The sequence below is a fragment of the Vombatus ursinus genome, unplaced genomic scaffold (assembly GCF_900497805.2).
Source record: "Vombatus ursinus unplaced genomic scaffold, bare-nosed wombat genome assembly UNPS02009173.1, whole genome shotgun sequence".
Lineage (NCBI taxonomy): Eukaryota > Metazoa > Chordata > Mammalia > Diprotodontia > Vombatidae > Vombatus > Vombatus ursinus.
The window spans coordinates 9,618,832-9,643,412 of NW_020948951.1; the positions used below are offsets into that span (position 1 = coordinate 9,618,832).

At 46.3% G+C, this 24,581-nt stretch overlaps 1 protein-coding gene across 1 annotated transcript in view; it reads left to right on the plus strand.

Moving 5' to 3' along the window:
- UNC13A (unc-13 homolog A) overlaps nt 1-24,581 on the plus strand; it is an 86,855-nt gene that overhangs the window by 14,603 nt on the left and 47,671 nt on the right. Inside the window, exons 2-10 of the mRNA XM_027851117.1 lie at nt 3,518-3,617; nt 5,070-5,187; nt 5,857-5,980; nt 12,257-12,330; nt 12,582-12,636; nt 16,499-16,534; nt 18,311-18,527; nt 21,650-22,105; nt 22,450-22,549. Of these exons, the coding sequence (XP_027706918.1) occupies nt 3,518-3,617; nt 5,070-5,187; nt 5,857-5,980; nt 12,257-12,330; nt 12,582-12,636; nt 16,499-16,534; nt 18,311-18,527; nt 21,650-22,105; nt 22,450-22,549 (1,280 nt within the window). The remainder of the gene's footprint in view (nt 1-3,517; nt 3,618-5,069; nt 5,188-5,856; nt 5,981-12,256; nt 12,331-12,581; nt 12,637-16,498; nt 16,535-18,310; nt 18,528-21,649; nt 22,106-22,449; nt 22,550-24,581) is intronic.

Sequence of the window (24,581 nt, forward strand, 5' to 3'; positions counted from 1 at the left end):
GAAAGTCACTCCTAATTTGCTGGGGATGAAACAATTCTAATTAGTCCCTTGAGGAAGGGGTCTACTTTGGTTTTGTTTTTATATCTTTAGCATCTAACAAAGCATCTTGAATATACTAGGCACTTAGTAAATGTTTGTCACATTGAATTTGTTATATAATCGATGATGCAAAAAACTGTCACAAGTGCATAACACTTTCTTGCCTCCATAGCACCTCACTATGTATATTTAAAATACATTTTTATTGATATTTATTATATTACCAGAATTACTCTTAGGATCCCTTCTCTTCCTGCTCCTAGAAAGCCATCCCATATAAAGAAAGAAGGAAGGAAACAATCATTTATTAAACACCTACTACGTTACAGCCACTGTGCTAAGCACTTTACAAATATCTCATCTGATCTTCACAACAACCTGGGAGTAGATGCTATTACTACCCCTATTTTACAGTTGAGGAAACTGAGGCAAACAGAAGTTAAGTGACTTGCCCAGGATTACATAGTGTTTGAGGCTGAATATGAACTCAGATCTTCCTGACTTCAAGCCCAGCACTGCACCTAGCTACCACATAATAAATACTATTTTTAAAGAAAAAGAAAAAATGAAAAAGAGACAGAATAAGAAATGCTAGGAACTAGCTTATCCCCATTTTATTAATGAGGCTCGGAGAGAATAAATTACTTACCTGAGGTCATACAATGAATTAGTGACAGAATCAGAACTCAAGCTTTCTGACTTCCTTCCTAAAACTTGGTACCTAGGAAAAATGAGGACTGTTCCCTGGGTTTAGGGGGCCTGTAGTGCTCAGAACCAGAAACCATATTTCCATTTCTTAGAACTGGACTCAGTGCAGGCCTTCTGTGCTGGGCCCTGCTCTAGGCTGCCAACTCCCTTGGGCTTCTAGAAAGGGAGCCGAAGGAGACTGGGTCCCTTTTCTTTAAATCAAATTTTTGACTCCTCTTCAGCCCCCTACCACACTGCCCAATAGGCAGGCAGCAACAGGTTCAAAGAGCTGTCCTGAATGCAGTGCTGAAGATGTTCTCCCTCTCTCTGGTGCTCCTGGTTTCCTTCTCTCTCTCCCCTTCATCTTTCTTTCCTCACACCTCTCTCCCTCTTCTTCCCACCACCCACCTGTTTCCCTCTCTAGTCTTTACCACTCCAGCTTACATCTGCTCATCTCTCTCTCCAGCTACCTGTTATACTTCCCCTCTTCCTCTATTCGTCTTTGCCCCAGTGCCTCTCTGGTCCTGTCTATCCATCTTATATCTAACTCTGTTTCTTCCATTTCCTGTAACATGTCTCTCCCCTCTTCTGTCTCCTTCTCCCTCTCTCTCTCTCCCTCTCTCTCCTTTGTAATGTACTTTCATCTCTACTTCCATGAGAATTTGGAAGATTAGAAAAGATTCCTTTTCACCTCCCCACCCCACTCCCCTGATGTGACAGATAAGTTAAGTCATGACTCTCCAAGGACAAAGGGCTGGCCTCAATGAGCCCAGCTGAGGTCTGACTAACCAAAGTCTAACACCAGAATCCTGACTTCGTGATGTCTGTCTGGCCTCTTCCTTCCAACCCCCAACCTTTTCTCTTTGCTTACAGTCTCTCTGCATGGCTTCCTAGCTGTAATGTCTTCAGAAATACATCCGTTTTCCCCTCCATAACTGTTCCTGGCAGTGAGAGGGGAGCCCCTAGAAGGGCCTGGATACTTTCCAAGAATGATTGCATTAGCCCAGTCAGGCCCCCTATTAAACTCCATTCTCCAACCACTGAATGGGAAGACTTGAGGAGTAGGAGTAGGAAGTAGGGAGCTTGCTTTTGCCAGGGTATCATTAACCCAAAAGGAGCCTCTGGCCAAGTCCCTAGGGCTAAATGTTCAGAACATAGAGTTCTGAGTAAGACAAGAATACCAGTGATTCTCCTTTTTCCCCTCCCCAAGACAATCCACTACCCTGAGAAAAAGGATGAATACTGGAGATATTTCTGTTGGTGACAGCGCTTTGATAAACTTCATTGGCAGGAAGCTCTACTGAAGACAAGGGAGAAAATGGGTCAAATCTTCCTTCTCCCCTAGGTTATTGACATCTTTACCAGCATCCTCTACCCTTCATGGTGTACCTTTTGCATACTCACATGCATGCCCTGTTCTCTCTGGTCTAGGTCACAGAAGATGTCTCCGTCTTTATTCTTTCTTGTTTTGTTCTGTTTCGAGTCTAGCCAGATCTCAGGAAAGGGATGGCTGGTCAGGTTCTTCACAAGAGGGAACGTTAAGGGTGGGGAATGAGAGATGGGGGGAGGGGGACACCTGGGGCCAAGGGTTAAGGGTCCACTTTTTCCTTATCTCTACTGCTTTCAGTTTATATTTGTCTATCTTTTCAATAACGCTGTCCCCGTTCCCCTCTTTCCCTCTCCCTTCTCTCCTTCTCATCCCTACCTCATTTTTTCCTTTTTCATACTCCCTTCCCATCTCATTTCATCTCTTCTTCATCTCTTCTCATCACTCTCTCTTTCTTCCACCTCTTCTCTCTCCCCTCCCACCCCTTTCTCTCTCATTTCTCCATTTTTCATCTCTTCTAACTTTTCCTCTCCTCACTATCTGTCCTCACCTTTCCTTCTACCTGTCTTCTCATCTTCATTTCTCTTCCTGTCATTTCATCTCCATGTTTTTCCCTCTCCCCATCTCTCCTTCTTTTTCTCTCTGTCTCTTTCTACAGTCAAAAAAGCCAAGTTTGATGGTGCTCAAGGTAAGCGACCCCCCCCCCTTGTTTTTTTTTGTCGTGATAGAGTGGGATGGGAATGTGTATGAATGACCTCTCATTTAGAAGGGCAATGTTTAGGGATAGGAGGTGGGATGGGAGAAGAGAGGCAGCTTGTCTTTCCTCTAATCCTCCCCAAATTAGTGTCTTTGTAACAAACTAGTGTCTCATTGAAAGAAATACATCAAGTCTCTGTTGGGAAGCAGGGGGCTGGCTGGAGGAGAAGGTGTGTACTTCTTTTCCACAGAGGGTAGATCTAGGCCCAGTGGAAGAAAGTTGCAGGGAGATTGATTTTGGTTCGGTATGAGAGAAAACTTTGTAACAGAGACCTATCCAAAAGTGAAATGGTCTGCCTTGATTTGTAATGAATTTGCTGCCACTGGAGGTCTTTAAGTTGAGGCTGGTTGACTACTCTTCTGGCATCGTGTAGATTGGATTCTTACTCAGATTCGGGTAGAACCAGGTGCCCGACTCTGAGACTATGATTGATACTATGACTTGGGGGGTAGTCTCTCGGGCAATACAACAGACTCTGCTCCTATTAATTGAGCTGAGAGTGTTTACAGGTATGTGAGGGCATGGGCATGAAGGCTGCCTGTGTTCTTAATGCTTTCCACACACCCAAAGTCTGTTTGGGGTTGGTCTGGGGGTGGTTTAGAGAGGTCTTAATGTTGATAAGTTGGAGCCCCCAAGGGAGAGTCAGAGAGGCCCAGTGAGCCTAACCCCAACAACCTTTTCACTCTGCCTACTATTTCTTCTACCAGAAAAATTCAATACCTACGTGACCCTGAAGGTGCAGAATGTTAAGAGCACCACCATCGCGGTGCGGGGGAACCTGCCATGCTGGGAGCAGGATTTCATGTTGTGAGTATCTGTGGTACCCCCGGTAGCCACCTTTGCTTATCTCTTCAGGGCCTGCGTCTGTGAAGGGCTGCAGAAGCTGACTCAGAGCACCTGGCTGAATGATAATAATTACTCAAATATACATAGTACTTTACAGATAATTTTTCAGTTTACAAAGCTTTTCTCCATCCATCCTCTCATCTGGGCTTCAAATACCCCCTGAGAGATTAGTAAAGTGGGAATTCTTATCCCCATTTCACAGGTGGGCAAGCTGAGATTCACATAGGGGAAGTGACTTGCCCAAGGTCACCAAGGGACTCACTGGTACAGCTGTGACTCACACTTGGGTCCTCTGAATTTAGGTCCATTGCTCTTTTCACTGCACCACATTATTCAGCTACTTAGGCCTCTATTTTTCAGCCTGTAAAGAAAGCTGCCAAGTGAAAAGCTGGGCCAGCACTCACCAGACACAATCATGCAAGTTCCCCACCCCCCACCCACCCCACTCCCAGGCAGATAGCTCCTCAGAGATGCTAGGATTATTCTTGTCCCTACCTCCTACAGCCATCTGTCCTACCTTGTTGTTAAGGTACCAGATTTCTCCAGATCCCTGGCCTTGGTGTGGACAATTTTATTTCTTTCTTCACCTTACCTCATGAAAGATGAAAGTTGGTTGGGCCTTTTTTTCCACCACAAGGGCCCTTCTCTTGACTCACTTAGGTGCCTTTGATCAAATCACTTTCCTTAAGCCTTAGTTTTCTTACCTATTAACTGGAGGTGGAGTTGGACTAGATTGCCTGTAAGGCCCCTTCTAGTTCCCAACTCGCTTCTTTCTGGCTCCAAATCCAGCATTCTATCCATTGTATGCCCTGGTTGCCTCTGGGTCCATTATCCAGGATGGGGGAAAGAGGCAAAATAGTTGGAGGAGGAGAAGACTCCAAAGTACTTGCTCTGCCAGGCTCTCTAGTGCCCTGTTGGGTTATGGGGAGCTTGGGTTGGGGAGGGGAGAGTAGAAAGATAGTTGCCTAGCTCAGTGATCTCTAATGTCTCCTCCAGCTCCAGATAGTAATAAGCAAAGCTAACATTTACTTGGCACTTTAAGGTTTTCACATTTTTTACACACACACACACACACACACACACACACACACACACACAGTTAAGTGACTTGCCCAAACTGAGGTCTTCCTCACTCCAGGCCCAGCACTCTAGCCACTGTGCCACTAGCTGCCTATGGTAAGTGCTATCATGACCCCCATTTGACAGTTGGGGTAACTGAAGTTGATGGAGTATAAATGACCTGCCCAGGGACACACAACTGGTAAGTGTCTGAGCCTGGGTGTGAACTCAGGTCCACCTGACTCCAACCCTGGTACTTCATTCACTGTGTCTCCTAACTACCTTATATTCTCACTTCCGGCTATGGATCTAGGGATGACTGCTCTCCTCCTTTCCTTCTGCCTCTCCTGCTAGTGAAATTAATCGCCTGGACCTTGGCCTGACAGTGGAAGTTTGGAATAAAGGGCTCATCTGGGACACCATGGTAGGCACAGTATGGATCCCCCTCCGTACCATTCGCCAGTCTAATGAGGTGAGCACAAGGGATGGGAGATGGGCAGGAGCAAAGAGCCAGGCACTGTCTTTAGAACCTGAATAGATGTTCAAAAGGGTGGAAGGAGGCAGGGCAGTAGGAGGAGTGAATGGTCAAAGGTGATGCTGGCAGATTTGGGAGCAGGGCCAGGGCTCACCAACAAGGCTTCCTGAAGGAGGTATCTGGGAGCTATGGATAGTTCCTAGCTCATCTTTCTTATGGAATTCTCCCCTTTTCCCAAGGTAGACCAGGAAGGGAGTGGTGGTGTATTTTTTTGCTCTTTGTCTGATACATAGCACCTGTTCTGTTCTTTTTCCTGACCTCAACCCTAGTTGCATCACTCTGATCCAGAGCCCTAATGCTGCTGTGATCCCCCTTTAACCCCACCCACCCCAAAGAGATACAGTGGTTTTCTTAGAATAACATTGTATTTTGAATGTCTAGTAGTAAGGACTGGCTGAAATAGTGCACAGTGGAGGGGTACCAAGAGACTTAGAATGAACATTAGCTAAGGAAGGAGTGCAAGGGTACCAGCCACCTGGTACTCCTACCCTCCTCCAGGAACATTTTTCCTTGACACTGGTTTTAACCTTTTGATATTCTCTTCTCTCCCCTAACCTCCTTCTTCCTCCGACCCCTTCTGGTTTTGATGGGGGTTCCCTTTCTCAGGAGGGCCCCGGTGAATGGCTCACCCTGGACTCTCAAGTTATCATGACAGACAATGAGATCTGTGGTACAAAGGACCCCACCTTCCATCGAATTCTCCTAGACACCCGCTTTGAACTGCCTTTGGGTAAGTGCTTGAGGAAGAACTTTGAACCTACCAATCAAAAGAGAGTTCCCAGAGTTTTTCCCAAGCCCTACTCTGTTCCCTTTTCCTTCACTCTGAGACTTGCTAGAATCTGACTCATGTCTAGCATTTTATATCAAGAAAATATACTGCTATGTGGATACCCATGAACCAAAATCAGAAGGCATAATGGTGGGCATTTGGTTGAGGATCAATGGACAGAGAACAGACATAATATTATAATACCAGCATATTACAGGCTGCTTGGCCAGAGGGAAGAAATGGATGATGATTTCTAGAAGCAGATCGCAAGGAGGAGTTATGTAACTGTGATGAGTGACTTCCAACTATATGATCATCTGCTAAAGTTCTCTGTTAAAAGCTGGATAGCTGAAAACAGGCATGTGGAGCTGATTTTAACCAATAAGGAGCACCTGGAAGCCAAAGTAGACCTTAGGAGAATGTTAGAATTTGTGATAGATGAAGGAGGGCATTGTCTGGTATGTTTCCTATGTTTGAGAAGATGGAGTTTCGAATTTGGAGAAAGGATAGGTAGTATTGTAAGATTCTACAGGGGAAGTCAGCTCAAGAGCAATGAGATTTTTTTCAAGAAAGAAATTCTGATTACATAAAAATAAATTATTCTAATATGGAAGGAAAGAGCGAACTGCCTTGAGACCACTGTGACTACACTGAAAGTTCATCCTCCACTCCGATTTAAAGGACACCTGAAGAAGAAATAAAGAACAAGTGATAGAGAATGAGTACAAAGCATGTCGTGGTCCTTTAAGGACGGTGTTAGCCACACTAAATCCCAGAATGAACTAAGACTGGTGGTGAATGCTAATGATAATAACAAGGCCTTTCAAATAGATTCTAAGCTCAATATGGCTCAACGACACATTGAGGTGATCAAAACAGTTAACGTCTTTTGCTGTTGTGTCCGACTCTGCATGACCCCATCTGAGGTTTTCTTGGCAAAGATACTGGGGTGGTTTGTCATTTTCTTCTCCAGCTCATTTTGTAGATGAGGAAACTGAGGCAAACAGGGTTGAGTGATTTGCCCAGGGCCACACAACAAGTAAGTATCTGAGGTCAGATTTGAACTCAGGTTTTCCTGACTTCAGGCCAAGCACTCTGCCCACCACACCAACTAGCTGCCCAATGTTATCCTACTCTGCCATTAAAAAGGCATGGTATACAGAATGGAGGTGGTGAAGACACCCATTGTCTTCTGCTCTAATCACACCATATGTGGAGATTGTGTGCTATTCTGGGTATCATATTTTAGGAAGGTTATTGATGAGCTAGAATGTGTCCAGAAATGGGAGACCAAGATGAAAAAAGGAACTGGAAACCTCGAAATATGAGCATAACATGAAGGAACAGTGAATGTTTAGCTTGAAGGAAAGACCTGGAGGACATGATTATTGTCTTCAGCTATTTAAAGGACTGCCATGTGCCAGGTCTTGTTGGCCTTGACCCCAGAGGATAAAATGAGGAGCAAGGGTTGAAAGTCCATTCAAGCTCAGTGTAAGGGAAAAAAAAACTTCTTCCCAATTACAGCTGGCTAAAACGGGAATGGGATCCTTTTAGAGGTATTGAGTTTTCTGTTATTCAAGACTTTCAAGTAGAAGGTGAATAACTACTTCTCAAGAATATGACAGTAATGATTACCATTTAGGTATGGACTGGTCTGTATGACCTCTTTCTTTCTCACAGATGCTGAGATTTTGTAAGAATCTCTCTATCTTGGGAACATTCTGAGCCCATCTCCTGAAGCCAGACCCATCCCTTTGTCTCTTCACCTTGAGACAGAGCTAAGAAATTCTGAGCCTTGGTAGAGTTCTGCAAGTTGGCCTCTAGTTTCACCATCACTGATAGACAGCCTTGGCCTCTTTTCCTAAATATTCAGAACATCAAAGAAAGCATTCCTCCACTTGTCTCAGACTGGATTGTCCTACTTGCGGAAAGTCAACTTGTATTGTTAGGAAATAATGAGCTCCCCATCGAGGTACAGATATTCAAGAGAAGATTGGATAACCTCTTATCAGGGATGTTGTAGAGGGGATTCCTGCTTGGGTAAGAGTTGGTGTAGGTGCCCTGAGATTCTGTAATAAGTGTCTACTGTGTACAGAGCACTTTCCTAGCTAGTCATTTTTCTCAGGCAGTTGGAAATGATGGCTATGACCCTAACAATTCAGCTTAGTTACAGAGGAGGGGACCTGAGGACAACTCTACCACCCTTCTGTTGGAGGCACCTTGTACGATTGCTTTCCTCAATCCTACCTGTGCCTTCTATTCTCTCCAAAACAAGGCTGCCATTGTTAGCAGCTTCTCATTTCCAAGGTATTAGCCTTGGTTCCAGAGGAGTGCCAAGGAAGGACAGAAGAGCCATGGAATGAGAGGGGACTGATGACTGACCTGGAGATTGCCTTGACTGAGTGTTAGGGAAGGAGACTCCATTTATAGGGTACAAATTCTAAGAGATCTTTGATGGACCCATGGTTCTATTGATGCAGTTCGTCTCCCCATTGATGGTGATCACGAGAATCTCATCCTATATCATTCTTGTCCGTGTCCTTCCATCAATTCTCCATGCAGAAGCTACTCAACTTTCTAGAAGACTTTCCCCTAGCTCAGGGGTGTTTAACCTAGGGGCCATGGCCTTGGATTTTATTTTTAAATTGGCAATTATACTTCAATTGGTTTCTTTTGTAATCCTGTGTATTTTATTTCGTGCATTTAAAAACATGATCCCGAGAAGGGGTCTGCTCTGCAGTCTGCAAAGTACACATATACTTTGCAACTTTCCATTGCCTTTGGCATCACAGGCATTTTGGAGATCTTGATACTTTATGATTTGAAGCCATATAGCATTGTGAGGAGACTGTTGATGTTTAAAAGGATGGACTTTTTCAGCCTGGGATCACTGAAAACAATGAACAGCTTCACAAATGCTATCCAGTCTGCCCTGATCTTCTGTCCAATTTATTGTCCATCTGCCATGCCTATCCCAGGTATATGCGTCGATGGACTAAATGAATGGGCTGCCCATCCTACTGTTTCTCATCATCTGGGTAACGTACATCCTTTATCCACTTAGCTTTTCATGTGCAGGCAGGCTGGTCTGGTCTCTTCTGATGGCCCATGGCAATCACTTCAGGCGAAGCTTTACTATGCAGAGCTTGATGCTACTAGCCCAATGTAAAAGTAGGAATACCTGGAAATCCTTGCAATCAATTCAGAATCCTTCTTCCATTTAACCTACATCATCCTTGGTGACATCAGCAAGCACATTTGTCAAGTATATGTCTCTCTGTTTTATGCCTAACTTGCTTAACAATTTAATTCCATGGCAGCATGGAATAATGGAAAGAATTCTGTATCAGCAGCCAGGAGACCTGGATTTAAATCCTATCTTAGACACTTACTTTCTGTTTGCCCACAGCAAGACAATTTCTCAGAGCTACAGCTCCCTCATCTATAAAATAGGGATGATGATTCTTTCAAAACCTGACAGGCTTGTTGTAAAAAAAGGCACTTTGAAAACCTTATAGTGCTATATAAATGAGTTATTATAATTCAACAAACCCTTATTAAGGACCTACTGATATTCAGAGAATTATTGAACAAAGTTATCTCTGCGATTGCATCTGTTGTGGAATCTTGTATAATAACCCATGCATGGGAAATACTTTGTTGAGGAGAACCTTTAAGGGTACATTTTGTTCTACTCAGTCAAATGCTTTTATTTATTTTTGGGGAGGGGGATAATCAATGAACAGTAAACACAAAGGGATTTTGCATTTTCTACACCTTTCATTGGTCAGTTAGGTGGTGTAGTGGAGAAAGTGCTGGGCCTGGAGTCAGAAACACTCCTCTTCCTGAGTTCCATCCTCAGACACTTATTAGCTATGTGACACTTGGCAAGTCACTTAACTTTGTTTGCCTCAGTTTTCTCATCTATCAAGTGAGCTGATGAAGGAAATGGCAAACCACTCCAGGATCTTTGCCAAGAAAACCCTAAATGGGATCACGAAGAGTTGGACACAACTGAGCAACAGCAAAAGTACCTTTCATTGTGTGGCTATGAAGATGTGGTATGATATGGAATTTTGATTGTAAAAATCCGTTATTCCTGTCTTATATTTTCATCCAGGATACCCTCAACACCTGTCTAGACCATTCTTACAAAGTTTTTATGTAGATGGGGAAGAAAGTATTGACTTACAGTTGCTGATATCTTTTCACTCAACTTCTCTTTAGTAATAATGCTGTCCATGAGGGTTTTTTTTATTCTTTTGGAAATTCCTCACCTTTGCAATATCCTCAAAACCGATTCTTTCATGTCTTTAAAAATTTCGCCTCCATATGGACTTCTTGTGCATTTGGGTAGGTAAAGCTGTTCTCACTTCTTTGAGTGCCAATTCCACTTCCACATTGAGTACTGATGTGGTAGAGTCTATATATGGTGATTCTACTGTTATTTATGATGAAAATAAATTACATGGAAATGCTGGCAAGTGCTATATTTCATATCTATTGTTGAGTTTCCCATTTCAGCTATAAATATTGTCAAGATTATGGGGCTTTGTTGGATCCTACACCAATTATTTGGAGCCTTGTTTTCCTATTCACTACTTTTCACTCTTCTGTAAGGCAATACTGTGAAAAATCTTCCATCCTCCTTTTCTGTGATGTTTTGCAAATGAGCAAGTGTTGTACTCTAAAGTGGTGTGGCCTTTGTTTTTTATACCTCTCTGGTTGGCAGAGATCGACATTTGCTAGCTGAATTGCTTTCTGGGCTCTTTTAGCCTCCTAGTTGTGGTGACTGTTTTATATTTGTTAAACTTTTCTAAGAAATAACAATAATTAGACCCAATATCTTTATTTTTTCATTTTTGGAAGATTATAAGAATACAGGATTGCAGATATCTATTTTTGGAAGAGGACTTAGAGACAATAGTTTATCTTAATAGGTGACTTGGAATGGTTATAATTGCTGCAACTATCTTTGTGATGGCCTCCTTGCCTATGCTCATCATAAGCATTGCAACTTGAGGTGACCAAGTATACCATGAAAGGATCTTTCTTATCCTTGGGTGAATTATGAAACCAACTCCACTAGTTACTTTATTTACCTCTCTGAGGGGAACTTGAGAGCCCGACTTCCATTTAGCTGCAATTTCTTGATGTCTTCTGATTTCATATAAAGAATGTAAATGTGGATGAGGTTCAGTTCCTCCAGGACTGGGTCAACTCACTGGTCATCAGATGAAGAAGAACTTACATTTAGAGTATTGTTGTTTAAACTGATGTTTTGTAGACAACCTAAAAATGGTAAGGTTCTCTTACCTTCTTTTCATCCTCTACATTCTTTTTGACCACTCTACTCCAGTCACTGTAGAATGAGAACCAAAGGCCATTTTATATTTTTATCTGTTCCAATGTATTGCCATGGCCAAAGAATTCATCATGTAATAACCAACGTACTGGTAATGTGAGTCTCTGAACTAATTTGAACCAATCCTAGGATTGGATAGCCTGTTGCTGGGACCATACCAAAAGTCTTTCCAGTTTAGTAGGATCTGCCAGAGCTTACACTTACACTGGCAAAATCCTCCAGTCCTGGTTCACCTCCATGCCATAATGAGCAAGCAGATGAAGCCTTTTGTAGAGAGGATCTACTTTGGAGGTGGGAAAAGCAGAAGTGGGGGAGCAGAGAGAGGAGAAGAAGAAGAAGAAGAAGAAGAAGAAGAAGAAGAAGAAGAAGAAGAAGAAGAGGAAGAAGAAGAAGAAGAAGAAGAAGAAGAAGAAGAAGAAGAGGAAGAAGAAGAAGAAGAAGAAGAAGAAGAAGAGGAAGAAGAGAAGAAGAGTGGAGAAGACAGAAGAGAAGAGAGAAGACCCAAGCCTTTCCTGCTCACTCCTTCCAGGATCTGAATTTGCTGCCATGCTGCTGCCTAATTAATGCCAATGATGAGCTGCTCCTAATGATGAATTACCTCTTTCCTTGGCCATCCATCACTAAGAGTACCTATAGGTGAAGTAGCCTTCTTCTCTCTCACATTTTCCTTTTCTCCCTCCCCTCCCTCTTCTCTTAGTTTCCCCCCATCTTTCTCCCTTCTCTTCTTGCATCCCTCCCCACCAACCATTGTTTTGGGACAACCAGTTTTTCTCTCCCATACTTCAATCCATGTCCCAGGGAGGCAAAGCCAGTGGGAGGTTCAGGGACACAGGACTTCCTGATGGGCTGACAGATGTGGATTTGGTTTTCAGACATCCCTGAGGAAGAGGCTCGGTATTGGGCAAAGAAGCTGGAGCAGTTGAATGCTATGAGGGACCAAGATGATGTGAGTAGACATGGGCATAGTGCCCAGATTCTGTTTGCCTCAATACATGGCTATCTCTGGGGACTGTGTGAGCAGTTCACTGAGTCTACTGGGTGTCCAGATTCTTTCTCTTAGTGGAGGAAAGTGGGGTAGGATAGACTTGTGGTTGGATAGACGACAGGATATCTGAGTTCACATTTCTGACTTAGGGCAGCCTAGTGTCCTCTGCCCTCCCCTGAACTTTCTTTTCCCATTCACTCTTCTCCCTTCAGTATTCATTCCAAGAAGAACAGGACAAGCCTCTTCCGGTCCCCAGCTCCCAGTGTTGTAAGTACTGCTGTCTTCCTTTCATGGCCCTAAACAGTGGGGTCCATCCCTGGGGCAGAGGGCACTAATGGGCATAGCACATTCTCCCACTACCTTACTGCCTGCCCTCCTGCCTGGGTCTGGTACCACCTGGGATTTGGGTTTTGGGTGTCTTCTGAGATATAGTTCTTGGCTTTGATCCCTCCTGGCATCCCCTAAGGTGCTATGTCTTCACATTCCAAGGAGCTAGGCTTACTCAGGTCTGATTGCCCTTGCAGATCCTAGGGGACCCACTTCTCTGAGGTAAAAAGAAAATAATGAAACAACCCAGTGGACCTCTAATGACTTCTGTCTTTGAACTCCCAGTTCAACTTACCTTATCTGGAATTTATACACCATCAGATTCCAATTCTCTGTTTTGGGGGAGTATTTCACCAGTAGAGTTATCCCTCATTTCTAGCAACCCCTGACCTCTTCCAGAGCCCTGGCCCTGCCATTCCCCAAGGCCCCTCTCTCTTTGGCTCCTCCTCCCTTCTGTCCTTCTCCTATCCTCCTCCTTACCTTCATATATCTCCCTGTCATCCATTATCCCTACCACCCCACCCCGACTTCTACATGTGGGGGGATGGATTGAGGGAAAGAGTTGGAAGGGGGAATGGCCAGTTACTCAGAATCTAGAAGAACAATCTAGTGGAAAGATGTAGGGCAAGGAGCATGGATACCTGGGTTCCAGAAGTATCCAGTAAACCATAGTGCACTGTAATAATACGGGAACAGTTTTATTTTTATTAGACCTGCCACTAACTCACTGTGTATCCTCGGGCAAGACACTCAACCTCTCTGTGCCTTAGCTGCCTCATCTGTCAAATGAACAGAATAATCTCTGCTAACTTCCCAAGTTATGCTGGGAATCAAATGAAATAATAACTTTAAAATTCTTTGGGGAATTGAAAGCACTCTCCAGACATGAGGGATTTTTTTTTTTGCATGGGGACCTGCTCCAGTTCCCAAAAAGAGAAAGAGCAGGGAAATTGGGGAAATTGGAATAAAGAATGTTGGGAGCATGAGAGGAAAGCCTGTTCACCCCTTTGGCAGGTGGAATTAGGTTGGGGATTGGGTGAGATTTGGAATGCCAAAAAGGCATGGAAGAGATCTAAGTCAGGTAAATACCTTTGTTTTCCTCTTCCTCCTTAGCTGCTTACTTGGTCAAATGCTCAGATAGACACTTAGCAACAAAGAGACCCATAGGAAGTAAGAAAGTTCACTAAGAGAACAGCTCCACAGCTCCCACTGTCAGATTCAGTTGCATTTGGACCCCTCTTGTCCCAGTAAGGAAAAAATCGGGGTGAACTTACTGGGGCTAATGCTTGCAAACAGCTGGCTGGCTGGGCAAGGAATCGGATGGATTGAGAATAGACCTATTTCCCTAACAACCAAGATCTCAGCCCAGCTTTGGATGCCAGGTTGAACCACTGAGTGAGGGAGGGACATCCATGCCCTACCCAGCCAAGGCTGTCCCATCCGAGTACACAGCAGTCCAGGGCCAGTGGGCGAGAAGAAGAATAGCACCTGGATCAGGAAAGCTTCTGACAAGTGAAAGCTCAGGCAATAAGGCTCTTCCCTGAAAACCCAGGGCCACAGCCAAATTAGAGTCTGAGGATTCTCTGTCCAAGCCCTGGGATGAATCCAAATGCCCGCGAGAGTGGGCAGCCAAGGGAGTTAAATTGGCAGTGGGTGTTCTGACCTCATGCTTGGCAACAAGGGTAGCATCACTAACTTCTGGGAGCCAGGGCAGTTTTTCTCATTGATGGGATGATGAAATCAGGCTCAGAGTTAGCCCGTAGGAGAGGCCACATGTCATAGGGGAAGGAGTGCTATATCTCAGGTGGAGGAACTTGGTTCAGATTTGACTCTGCTAATTATTAGCTATATGACTTATAGCAAATTCCTTAACTTCTCTTTGCCTCAGTTTCCTCACCTGTAAATGGAGGGGGCTCTACCACATGAAGTCTAAAGTCCCTTCCTGTTGTAAATTGAGATGTCATCATGGCTAGAGGGCTAGGCTTGGAGTCAAGCAAGACCTGAGTGTGACCCCTGCCTCAGACACTTAACTACCTGTGTGAAATGGGCAAGTCACCTAACATCCCTCTGCCTATGCATCTATTCAATGAGGGGGTTGGACCTGACCTCTAAGGTCCTTTCCAGCTCTAAATCTATGATCCCATGACCCCCTCACCTAGTGTCCCAGTATTGGGGACTTTTTGGGATATCTATGCCATATGATGTACCCAAAGGCCAAGAATCCAGTCCTGGCTCAACCATTACCATGCCATGTGACCTTGAGTGAATCACTTCTCTTTCCTGTGCCTTATTTTTCCCCATCTCTAGAATGGACATAATCCCTGCCAGGCCTCCTTTACAAGGTAGCCATGAGGATCAAATGAAATAATGCATGTAAATTGTCAAGTGTGAATTGTGAAGTGATAGCTAGGTATCCCAGTGGATAGGGTGCTGGACTTGGTAGCAGGAAGCTCTGAGTTCAAGCCCTGCCTCAGACTCTTAATTAGCTATGTGACCTTGAGCAAGTCACTTCACCTCTGTCTGCCTCAGTTTCCTCATCTGCAAAATGAGATGACTGGACTCGTTGGCCTCTAGGGTCTCTTCTAGTTCTAACTCTATGATCCTAGGACCTATAAAGTGTCACTCTTAGCATTTGAATGCCCTCCACCCAAGGGATGCAGGCAGACAGGCCACTTCCTCCTTTAAGATGCAGGCTCCTCTCCCCACCCTCCTCCCTCCCAAAAAAAGGAGGAGGAGACCTATTTCAATGAGGAGCACAATACTTGGGCCACTATGAGCAGATACCCAGGCGCTTTTAGGTAACCGAGAACCTCCAATGCTGTATCCTTCATGGATACGCATGTTTCATAGCCTGAGTGCTATACTGTGAGCCCTGAGGCAGCATGGCATGTCCCATGGACCTGAAGTCAGGAAGATCAGGGTTCAAAGCCTGTCAATGAACATGGACAAGTTACTTAACTTCTCCCAGATTCAGTTTCCTCATCTGTAAAATGGGGATAAAAATAGCACCTATCTCATAAGGTTATTGGAAGGCTCAAATGAATTAATGTATGCAAACCTTAAAGAGCTATGTAAATACAATCTATTATTATTATTATTATTATTATTATTATTATTGATCCCATCAACATTCCCTTGCCCACACCAAAAAAAAAAAAAAAATTGGTGGGGGAGGGGTCAAGAGGAGGATTCTCTCCAGAGAAATCAATCCAAGGAAATCCCCACCCACTGTATAAGACCCCCACTTCTTACCTTATCAGCTCTTTACCTATGAAGCTAGATGAATAAGTGAAAAAAACCCCACTTATTAAGCATTTACTATGTACCTAGCACTGGGAATCCAAATAGTTCCTGCTGTGCTTTGAGGGGTCCTTCCTTATGAGCAGTGTTCCCTCTCCCCCTAACCTAGTCTACGACTTTGGTCACACCTACTTCTTTAGCACGACCTTCATAAGATGAGGTATGCCTCCAACTTTTCTCTGATTCCTCCCTCACCTCTTCCCCCCACCTCCAGCTCTTCCCCAACTTTCCTCTCCCCCCTCCTTCCCTCTCAGTCCCATTCTTTTCCAGTGTGGGGGAGGGGAGCTGGACTTTGGACTGTAAAATTCCAAACTGCTTTGGGTCGAGGGACAGGGGGCAGCGATGGAGAGAGGGTGGTGGACTGGGAACAATGGGGGAGGAAGAGAGCAGGTGTCCAGAGGGTGCTCACAGTTCAGCCCCTGCTCCCTGTCCTGTGCCCTCTTCCATGCCCACTGCCTCAAGTCCTGCCCATATTTATTCTCTCTGCCCCTTTTCTTTGTAGGCAACTGGAGTTATTTTGGCTGGGGGGAGCAGCAGAGTAAGTACTCAGCCGGCGATTTGTCCAGTGTGAGGGGGTGGAATGGGGGCATATGGCTCCCCTGATGATGTTCCCCCTCCCTTCCCCACCCTACCCCTGGAGAGAACTATGAGGAACCTGGGGACAGTCAGTCTGGCACATCCCTGCCTTTCCCCTGTCCCTTTGCCCCCTCATTCTCCAGTGTCTGGTTGGCCTCCCCTGGTGGAGGCAGGAGAGGTGTCCTCATGTTACCTGATGAGCAGAGGAAGAATATGGAAATTTGGGGCTAATCTTGGAGCCCCTGCAAGTCTTCAGTCTGATAATGAGGGTTACAATTTGGGATCGGATAGGACTAGATGCCCACAAACACCGCCTTAGGGACCTTCAGGACCTCCACCTCTGCCCAAATCTCTCTCCCTACCCTCTGCCCCCATGTCCAATCCCATATCTCTTCCCTTACCTGTCACCTACTCCCTTGTTGATTTTCTCCTCCCCCTCCCTTCTCTTCCCCTTCCTCTCATGGGGGAGAGGGATGAGTGTAACTCTGGACGAGTCTTCTCTCTGGGCCTCAGTTTCCCTATCTGTAAAATGAAAAAGTTGAACTAGAATAATATTCTAGTCAAACTAGATCATCTAGTCACTAGATGATCCTTAAGTTCTTTCCTAGCTCTACCATTATACTATTTTGTGAAAAGGGTCCAGATGTGAAGCTAAAGATGGTGGCAGGGCTGTGGGGGTGGTTATCAGAGATCCTCAGTTACCTCTCAGTTCTGGAGGGATGGATGGGGATCTAGGTGGACATTATTCCAGTGGTCCCATGCCCTGAACTTCTATTATGTCCACAGACTTCTGCCCACTCTGTACCCTCAACCCCCTCACCCCAACAATTCCCTATATCTTCTCCTGCTTCCAGCAAAACGTTCCAGCCAATGGGTCAGTGTTGCTATGCCTCTGAAAGAGTATCACCAAGGGGTGATAGGTGAGCCCAGGGCTGAGGAGGCAACCTTGACATTGTACCATGGATTGGGCCTGGCCACCCCAGAAAGCACTTGTAGCCTCAGTACCATTGGGGATAGCTGGTTCTAGAAAAGAGTAAGGCAGATGGAGCTGCCATGCCACTTGTGTCATCTCAAGTCCCACTTGGAGCCTGGTAAACCAGTCCTCCTTACTTCCTTATCCAAGCCTACTTAAGCCCTGGGTATATTTCTGTTGACCACAGGTCTGCAGGTACTTCTGCCTCCCATATGGTGCCCTGATATCCTGTGTCCTATCTCCTCCCTTCTTCCTCTCTCCAGCTTGGGCCATCCATTTTCTATGGACTGTGTTCCAAACCTCTACACTTCCCATTGGCCATCATGGATCTCTCTATCACCTCTCTTTTTTTCCTTTCCCTTTGCCCTTTGTTTTACTCAAAGCCCATCCTGCTCCATTCCTCAAGCATCACAATGGCCCAGCTGAGCGTCTCTTCCTCCCACCAACCATCCTTTCACAGTCTCTCCCATAGAGGGACATCCCATGTTAAAGACAACTCCTTTGACTTGCATGAGATACTTAACCTTACTCTGTGTAGGGACAGGGGGAAGAAAGCAGCTGTGGCATTGGGGACACCCTAGGTCTTGGGGGGAGTGCCCCTAAATTCACAATCACTTTTTGGATCAAAGGCATTTTGGTGCCACCCATGGTCCCTGGAGGGGAGGAGGTTGGGTTGTCTGTTGGGGACAACCCTCCATCCCACCTCCCAGCCCTTCATCCTTTTCCTTTCTGCATTCCTCCCTCCCCAATGGGGGCTTTTTCCAGATGAAGACCCAGACAGTGCCGTGGATGACCGGGACAGCGATTACCGCAGCGAGACCAGTAACAGTATCCCACCGCCCTACTACACCACATCCCAGCCAAATGCCTCTGTCCACCAGTATTCGGTCCGACCTCCTCCACTGGGCTCCCGAGATTCCCGGGATTCTTACAGTGATTCGATGAGGAGCTATGAAGACTATTCAGAAGCACCTCCGGTCAGGTACTGGGGTGGGGAGTTGAAGAGGAGAAGGGGAGGCATGAGGAAGGACAGGCAGGAATGGAAGGAAAGAGATTGTCCAGTCCAGCTCCTCTTTTATAGATGAAGGAACTCAGACTCAGCAAGGGGCAATGAACTTCCTTAAGATCACCCAGTTAGTATTGGAAGTAAACCCCAGCTCTGACTTGCAGGCCAGCATTCTCTATGAGACGAGTCTGCCTCCTGGTATATTGTTGAATGGAAGAGTAAGGTGCAAGGAAGGGGAGAAAGAGGAGGTGGATGGAGCTTGGGGTCTAAAGAGGAAATGAGGGGCAACAAGGTGGCACAATGGATAGAGCACCGACCCTGGAGTCAGGAGGTCCTGAGTTCAAATCTGGCCTCAGACACATAACACTCACTAGCCGTGTGACCCTGGGCAAGTCACTTAACCTTAATTGCCTCACCAAAAAAACAAACAAACAAAAAATAAAGAGGAAATGGACCCTGCTTCTGGGCACAGGGTAAGGTCTAAGAGTCTTGATTTTCCGGGAAACTCTAGTCCAGAGGTTCCTAACCTTTTTTTTTTTCATCAAGGATCCCTTTGACAGTCTGATGAAGCCTATGGATTTAAAATGCATTAAATAAAATACAGAGGATTACAAAAAATTATTGGAAAGTAATTATGACAAAAACAAGTTCATGACCCCTAGGTTAAGGACCACTGTCTACTCTAGCAAGAGGGAATTGCCTTACCTACAGGTGCAGGATCACTGCAAAGATCATACTGCTTTGCACAGAGTTGGTGTTTAATCCAAAACAGGTTGGATTTTCAAAACTGAATTAAGTTGTCATCAGGACCAGGCAAGTTAAAGGGGCTGCTCTTGGTTGGCCCAGAGATGATACTGAAACATGGGCAAATAACCCAAATGTGTGGGGCCCTGAAAATGGGTTGGTGTCTTGGGACATTCATGAGCCCATTGTAGGCAAGGGGGCAGAACTTAGCCCTCCTGCCACATGGCACCGGGCCGAGCTGATCCCAGGATGATTCCCCCCATCGACATTTGCCCTCCCCTCCCCTCCCCCTGGGGAGCCTTAGCTAAATACCCCTCCCATACCTGCTGACCATGTTCCTCCTCCCCTTTCCCCACTCGCTGGCAGACGCTTCAGTAGCGTCGATTCAACCACTCGGGGCCACGGCGACTCGGAGGCTGGCCGTGGCTGGCCAACCCACCACCATTATTCCCTTGAGAACAGGCCATCCCTAGACCTGTCAGATAGGTGGGTCCTTTCCCTGTTGTGAGCCTCATGCCCCGTCCGGTGCTGTGGTCTGCTCCTCGTGGGCTGGGGCAGGCCGATACCGCTGGCCAATCACCCCTAGTCCGTATAACTCCCTCTTGGGTGAGTCGGAGGGAGCATTTTCCAGATAGCAGCAGAATGAATGGCATTTTAAGTGGATCTTTCTCCCTTGGCCCCTTCCCAAGGAGGCCCTCTCTCCTGTCTTCATGGGGAGCCCCCCCAGTCCCTATCATCCTTTTTCAGGAAAGAATGTCTCATAAAGTTGTAGCTCCCCTAGTGGGAAAGGAGGTCATCTGGTCCAGCCCCAAACCTTAAGGAAGGCGAGGTATTATTGAACCCACTTTACAGATGAGGCAGCAGAGACCCAGAGAGTTTAAGTTGTTTGGACAAAGTCACATACCTGATGGGTAGTGGTGACTGTGGTAGGGTAGAAGAGGGAAGTTAGCACCTCATTCGTAGTGTAGCACGGCCTTCTTACCACTTATCTGTATCGATGATGATGCTACTAATCTATATCGAGGCCACCTCCCATGTTGTCTCCCATTGGAGCCACACAGCTCTAGGAAGGGGAGCAGATTACAGGTTATTATCCTTTTGCAGAGGGAGGAAACCCAGGCTCAGAGACTAGAAATATCTTACTTAGTCAAGGTTATACCTTCATTCAGTTATAGACTTAGGACCAGAGCTCAGGTTTTTCAGCTCCTGGCCCAGAACCTCAGTAACCACAGGGGCAGAATGTCTGAGTGAGAAATGGCTCTGGGGGGCTTTCTGAGCCAGTCAGATGTATCCATGGATGTGGTATCGGCCTCCCCCACACTGCCCCGTCCTTGTCTGCATGGTGCGCTTTTCTGTCTCTGTGAGGGCCCCTTCTTCTTGTCCTTTGGGTTTGTCCACCTGTTTCTGTTTGGGATTTGTTTGCTGTGAGGGTAAGGGAGGAAGAAGGGAGGATGAGGGGAGGGACTCAAGATGGGTAGAAGGAAGAGAGATATTGGATATGGTCTTAATCTAAGATGGTATAATAAACAGTTGGCCACTGATCTGTGGGACCTCCAGGGAAAGGAGATGGAGGGGGCAAGGGAATTCTGGGGAACAAAGACATAGAAATAAATTTGGGGGCAAAATGGCAGATGAGGGTTAGTGAAGGTTAGCACCATACCCACCTAGACTCCAGAGGGAGTCAGCACTGTCCACTTTAATTCTTTCCACATACTTAGCCAGATTTTTAGAGAAAGTGTTCTTTTCCTTTGGAATAGTGAGTCCTTAGTCATCTGGCTGAAGAATGAGGCCTAGGGACAGATGCCAGTAGCTCCTTGTGTCCTGGATTTGAACTCCCTGGCTGTAGGGTTGGCATCCAGGACATTTCTGCTCTGATGAGAGAGAAGGAAGTGGAATGGGGATAACTATAGAGCTATCACCTTACATTATTTATATTGGGCTTTTATACTTCCCTGAGGAAAAGGGCACTTTTCCACATAGTTTCTCATTCATTCTTCACCAAAGCCCTGTAGGGTACATAGATCAGGGATTATTCTTCTAAGGATACGGATTCAGAGAGGGGAAGCCTTACTCTATGTCCCACAGTTGGCCAATAGCAGAGGTGGGGTTTTAATAAAAGGCTCTAGGCTCCCAGGCCTGACACTTTTCCACCATCTGCTAGTGTTCCAACTTTTTCTGACTTTGGGTTAGATGAGTACTCACCCTTAGGATGAATAACCCATCCCACTGAAGGCCATTCTGGTGCTCAAGACTGGAAGGAAAGGGCATAGGGACTTCTAAATTGGAGACAACTGTACTTTTAACATCCATCTATATCTCCTCTCTCCCCACTTCCAACCCTGCCACTCATATAGCCCAACCGGTAGCAGCCGCTATGCCTCCTCAGGGGAACTGAGCCAGGGCAGCTCCCAGCTGAGTGAGGACTTTGATCCAGATGACCAGAGCTTGCAGGGCTCCGAAATAGAGGAAGAGAGGGACCGAGACTCTTACCACTCCTGCCACAGCTCGGTGAGCTACCATAAAGACTCCCCTCATTGGGATCAGAATGAAGAGGAGGAGGGAGAGGAAGAGGAAGACCTGGAGGATGAAGAGCTGAGGCAGGGAGACTACAGTGAGAATGAGGAAGAATACTGCGAGGAGGATAGCTACCTACCAGCTGCACCCGCCTCCTCGGAAAGGGAGGGAAAGGCCTCTCCGGTGTCCGCCGGAGGCCCTGAGGTGACCAAGATGCCTCCAGAGCCAGCAGGAGCTGAGGAGGTGCCAGGGGGCGAGCGGGCACCTGAGCCAGAACCTCCAAAGCTGGAAGAGAGGTAAAGGAAGCATGATGCAGAGGCAGCCATGGGAGGGCAGGGGATGAGGAATGAGAGACAAGCAGGCTCAGAGTCTAGTCCTGGGCTTTAGGCCACACAGAGTACCGGGTGCCATAGCTATAGATCCAGAAAACTACCAGAGAGGCCCAAGATGCCTGGGTTCTCTACTCATAGCCTGTCTCTCTCCAAATGAGAGCATGAGGCCTGGCCCCCATCTCACTAGGGAAGCCCAAGCCACTCCTCAAACAGACAGTGATATTGATGCATGGGAATCACTAGCGATCCAGACACTGGGGACCCAGGGGGGGACCTAAATGCTGGCCCTGGGGTGGGGCCGGTCTCAGTTACAGGGCTCGGGAAGATGAAGAGGGGCAGGACTCCATGTCCAGAGCCAAGGCCAACTGGCTGCGAGTATTCAACAAGGTCCGAATGCAGCTCCAGGAGGTGAGTATGCCCTGTGAGGGGACCTCCCTCGCTAGATGGAGACCAGGAGCATCCGTGTCACAAGCCAGGAGTGGATCTAGATTGGCTTGGGAAGTTTCCAGGTTTGTAGGACTAGACGTGGGGATTTGAGAATTACGGTTAGGGTAGAGGTTAGGATTAACATCAGGGTTAGGTTTGGGGTCAGGATTGAGGTCATGTGAAGTCAAGGTTGGCCTTGCAATCCAAGTTATGCTCAAGGTTAAGGTTTAAATTAGGCTTGGTCTTAGGGTTAGTGCCAAGCATTGGGTTAGGTTTATGATCAGGGTTGGGGTTATTGGGCAGCTAGGTGGTGCAGTGGATAGAGTGCCAGGCCTACAGTTAGGAAGACTCATCTTCCTGAGTTCAAATTTGGCTTCAGACATTTTCTAGCTAGGTGACCCTGGTCAAGTCACTTAACCCAGTTTGTCTTAGTTTCCTTTTCTGTAAAATGAGCTGGAGATGGAAATGGCAAACCACTCCAGTATCTCTGCCAAGAAAACCCTAAATGGGGTCATGAAGAGTTGGACACAATTGAAACAAGTGAACAACATGGGGGTTAGCATTGAGGTCAGAGTTAGAATTTGGATGAGGATCAGGGTTAGATCTGGGATTAGAATAGAATTCATGATCAGGGCCAAGGTTGAGTTGAGTGTTTTACATTTAGAGTCAGTATTGCATCTAAGGTGAAGGTCTTCATCACGATCAGGATTAAGGTGAAGATCATCTGTCAGATAATGGTAGCCATGGTAGGTCAGGGGAAGAGGAACAAGAGACAAGTAGGCTCAGAGTCTAGTCCTGGGCTCTAGGCCACACAGAGTACCAGGTGCCATAGCTATAGACCCAGAAAACTACCAGGGAGGCCCAAGATGCCTGGGTTGTCTACTCATTGCCTGTCTCTCTCTAAATGGGAGCATGAGGTCTGACCCCCATCTCACTAGGGAGTTAAGAACTGTGGGTGGGCAAATTTAGCATGGGAGTCAGGAGTAGATTGGCAGGCAGGACTGGGTTCTGGGATGGGAGCCAGAGGGGAGGAAGGAGCTGGGCTGGGTAGCTGAGAGAGTCTCAGTTGGGCTGCATTTAATCAAAGCTCAGCTGGGCAGGAGTGGGGATTGTGCCTCTGTTTGCCCCCTTGCTCCCTCCATTGTCTCCACTGAATCTCCTGTCCTCCCATTGCCTGACTCTGGCCACCCTCCCTCACCTCCATCCGCCATCATTTCTTTTTTTGTTTGCCTTTGGCTGCCCTTCGGGTCCTCTCATGCTTTTCAGTTGTTCATCACCATCACTGCCCTCGTGCCCTGTGAGCACCATTGGCACAGGTAGGTGTGTCCCCTGCCTCAGGGTCCCTGATGGACACCAGAGCAGGAGGGGGAAGAAGGCACAGTCTAGGAGATGGGCAGGGATCCCAAGAAGGCAGTTGGTCTCTCTCCTCTGCCCTCTTCTCGTGCCCTTAGCATCTCTTTTGTGCCTGGCATAGCTTGCTAGGCTCCAGAATGAGATGTTTTGGTTTCAACTCAGGGATGCAGAGGAGACAAATTAATGTTTTGTCAAGATACATCAAACACTGAGATCCTTGCACTCTCATCTAGGCAATGGGTGGGGAAACCTGCTCCAATTAAAACCTCTAAAATAACAACCATCTTTCATCATTTCTATGGCATTTCCTCAAGGCAGACTACTGTGAAAGTATCATCCCCATTTGACTGTTGACTTCACTGTGATTTAGAATGGACAAGTGAGTGACTTGTCACATTGAGAGATAATGACTGAGTTGGGACAGAAGTTGTCCTATTTATAATCTGCTTTGTCTCCCGAGGGTCTCAGGAATAGGATGGACCTGGGGTTGGTTCATACCCTCCTGTCCCATTGCCAGTGGACACCCCTTCCCCACTCATTAACACATTAACATGAACCTTAACCCTCTGCCCCACCCCAGGGATACTTGATCTCAAGAGACTAAAACACTGAGGTCAGACTGGATAGATGAAAGCTAAGAGATTGGATTGATGGCCAAGAA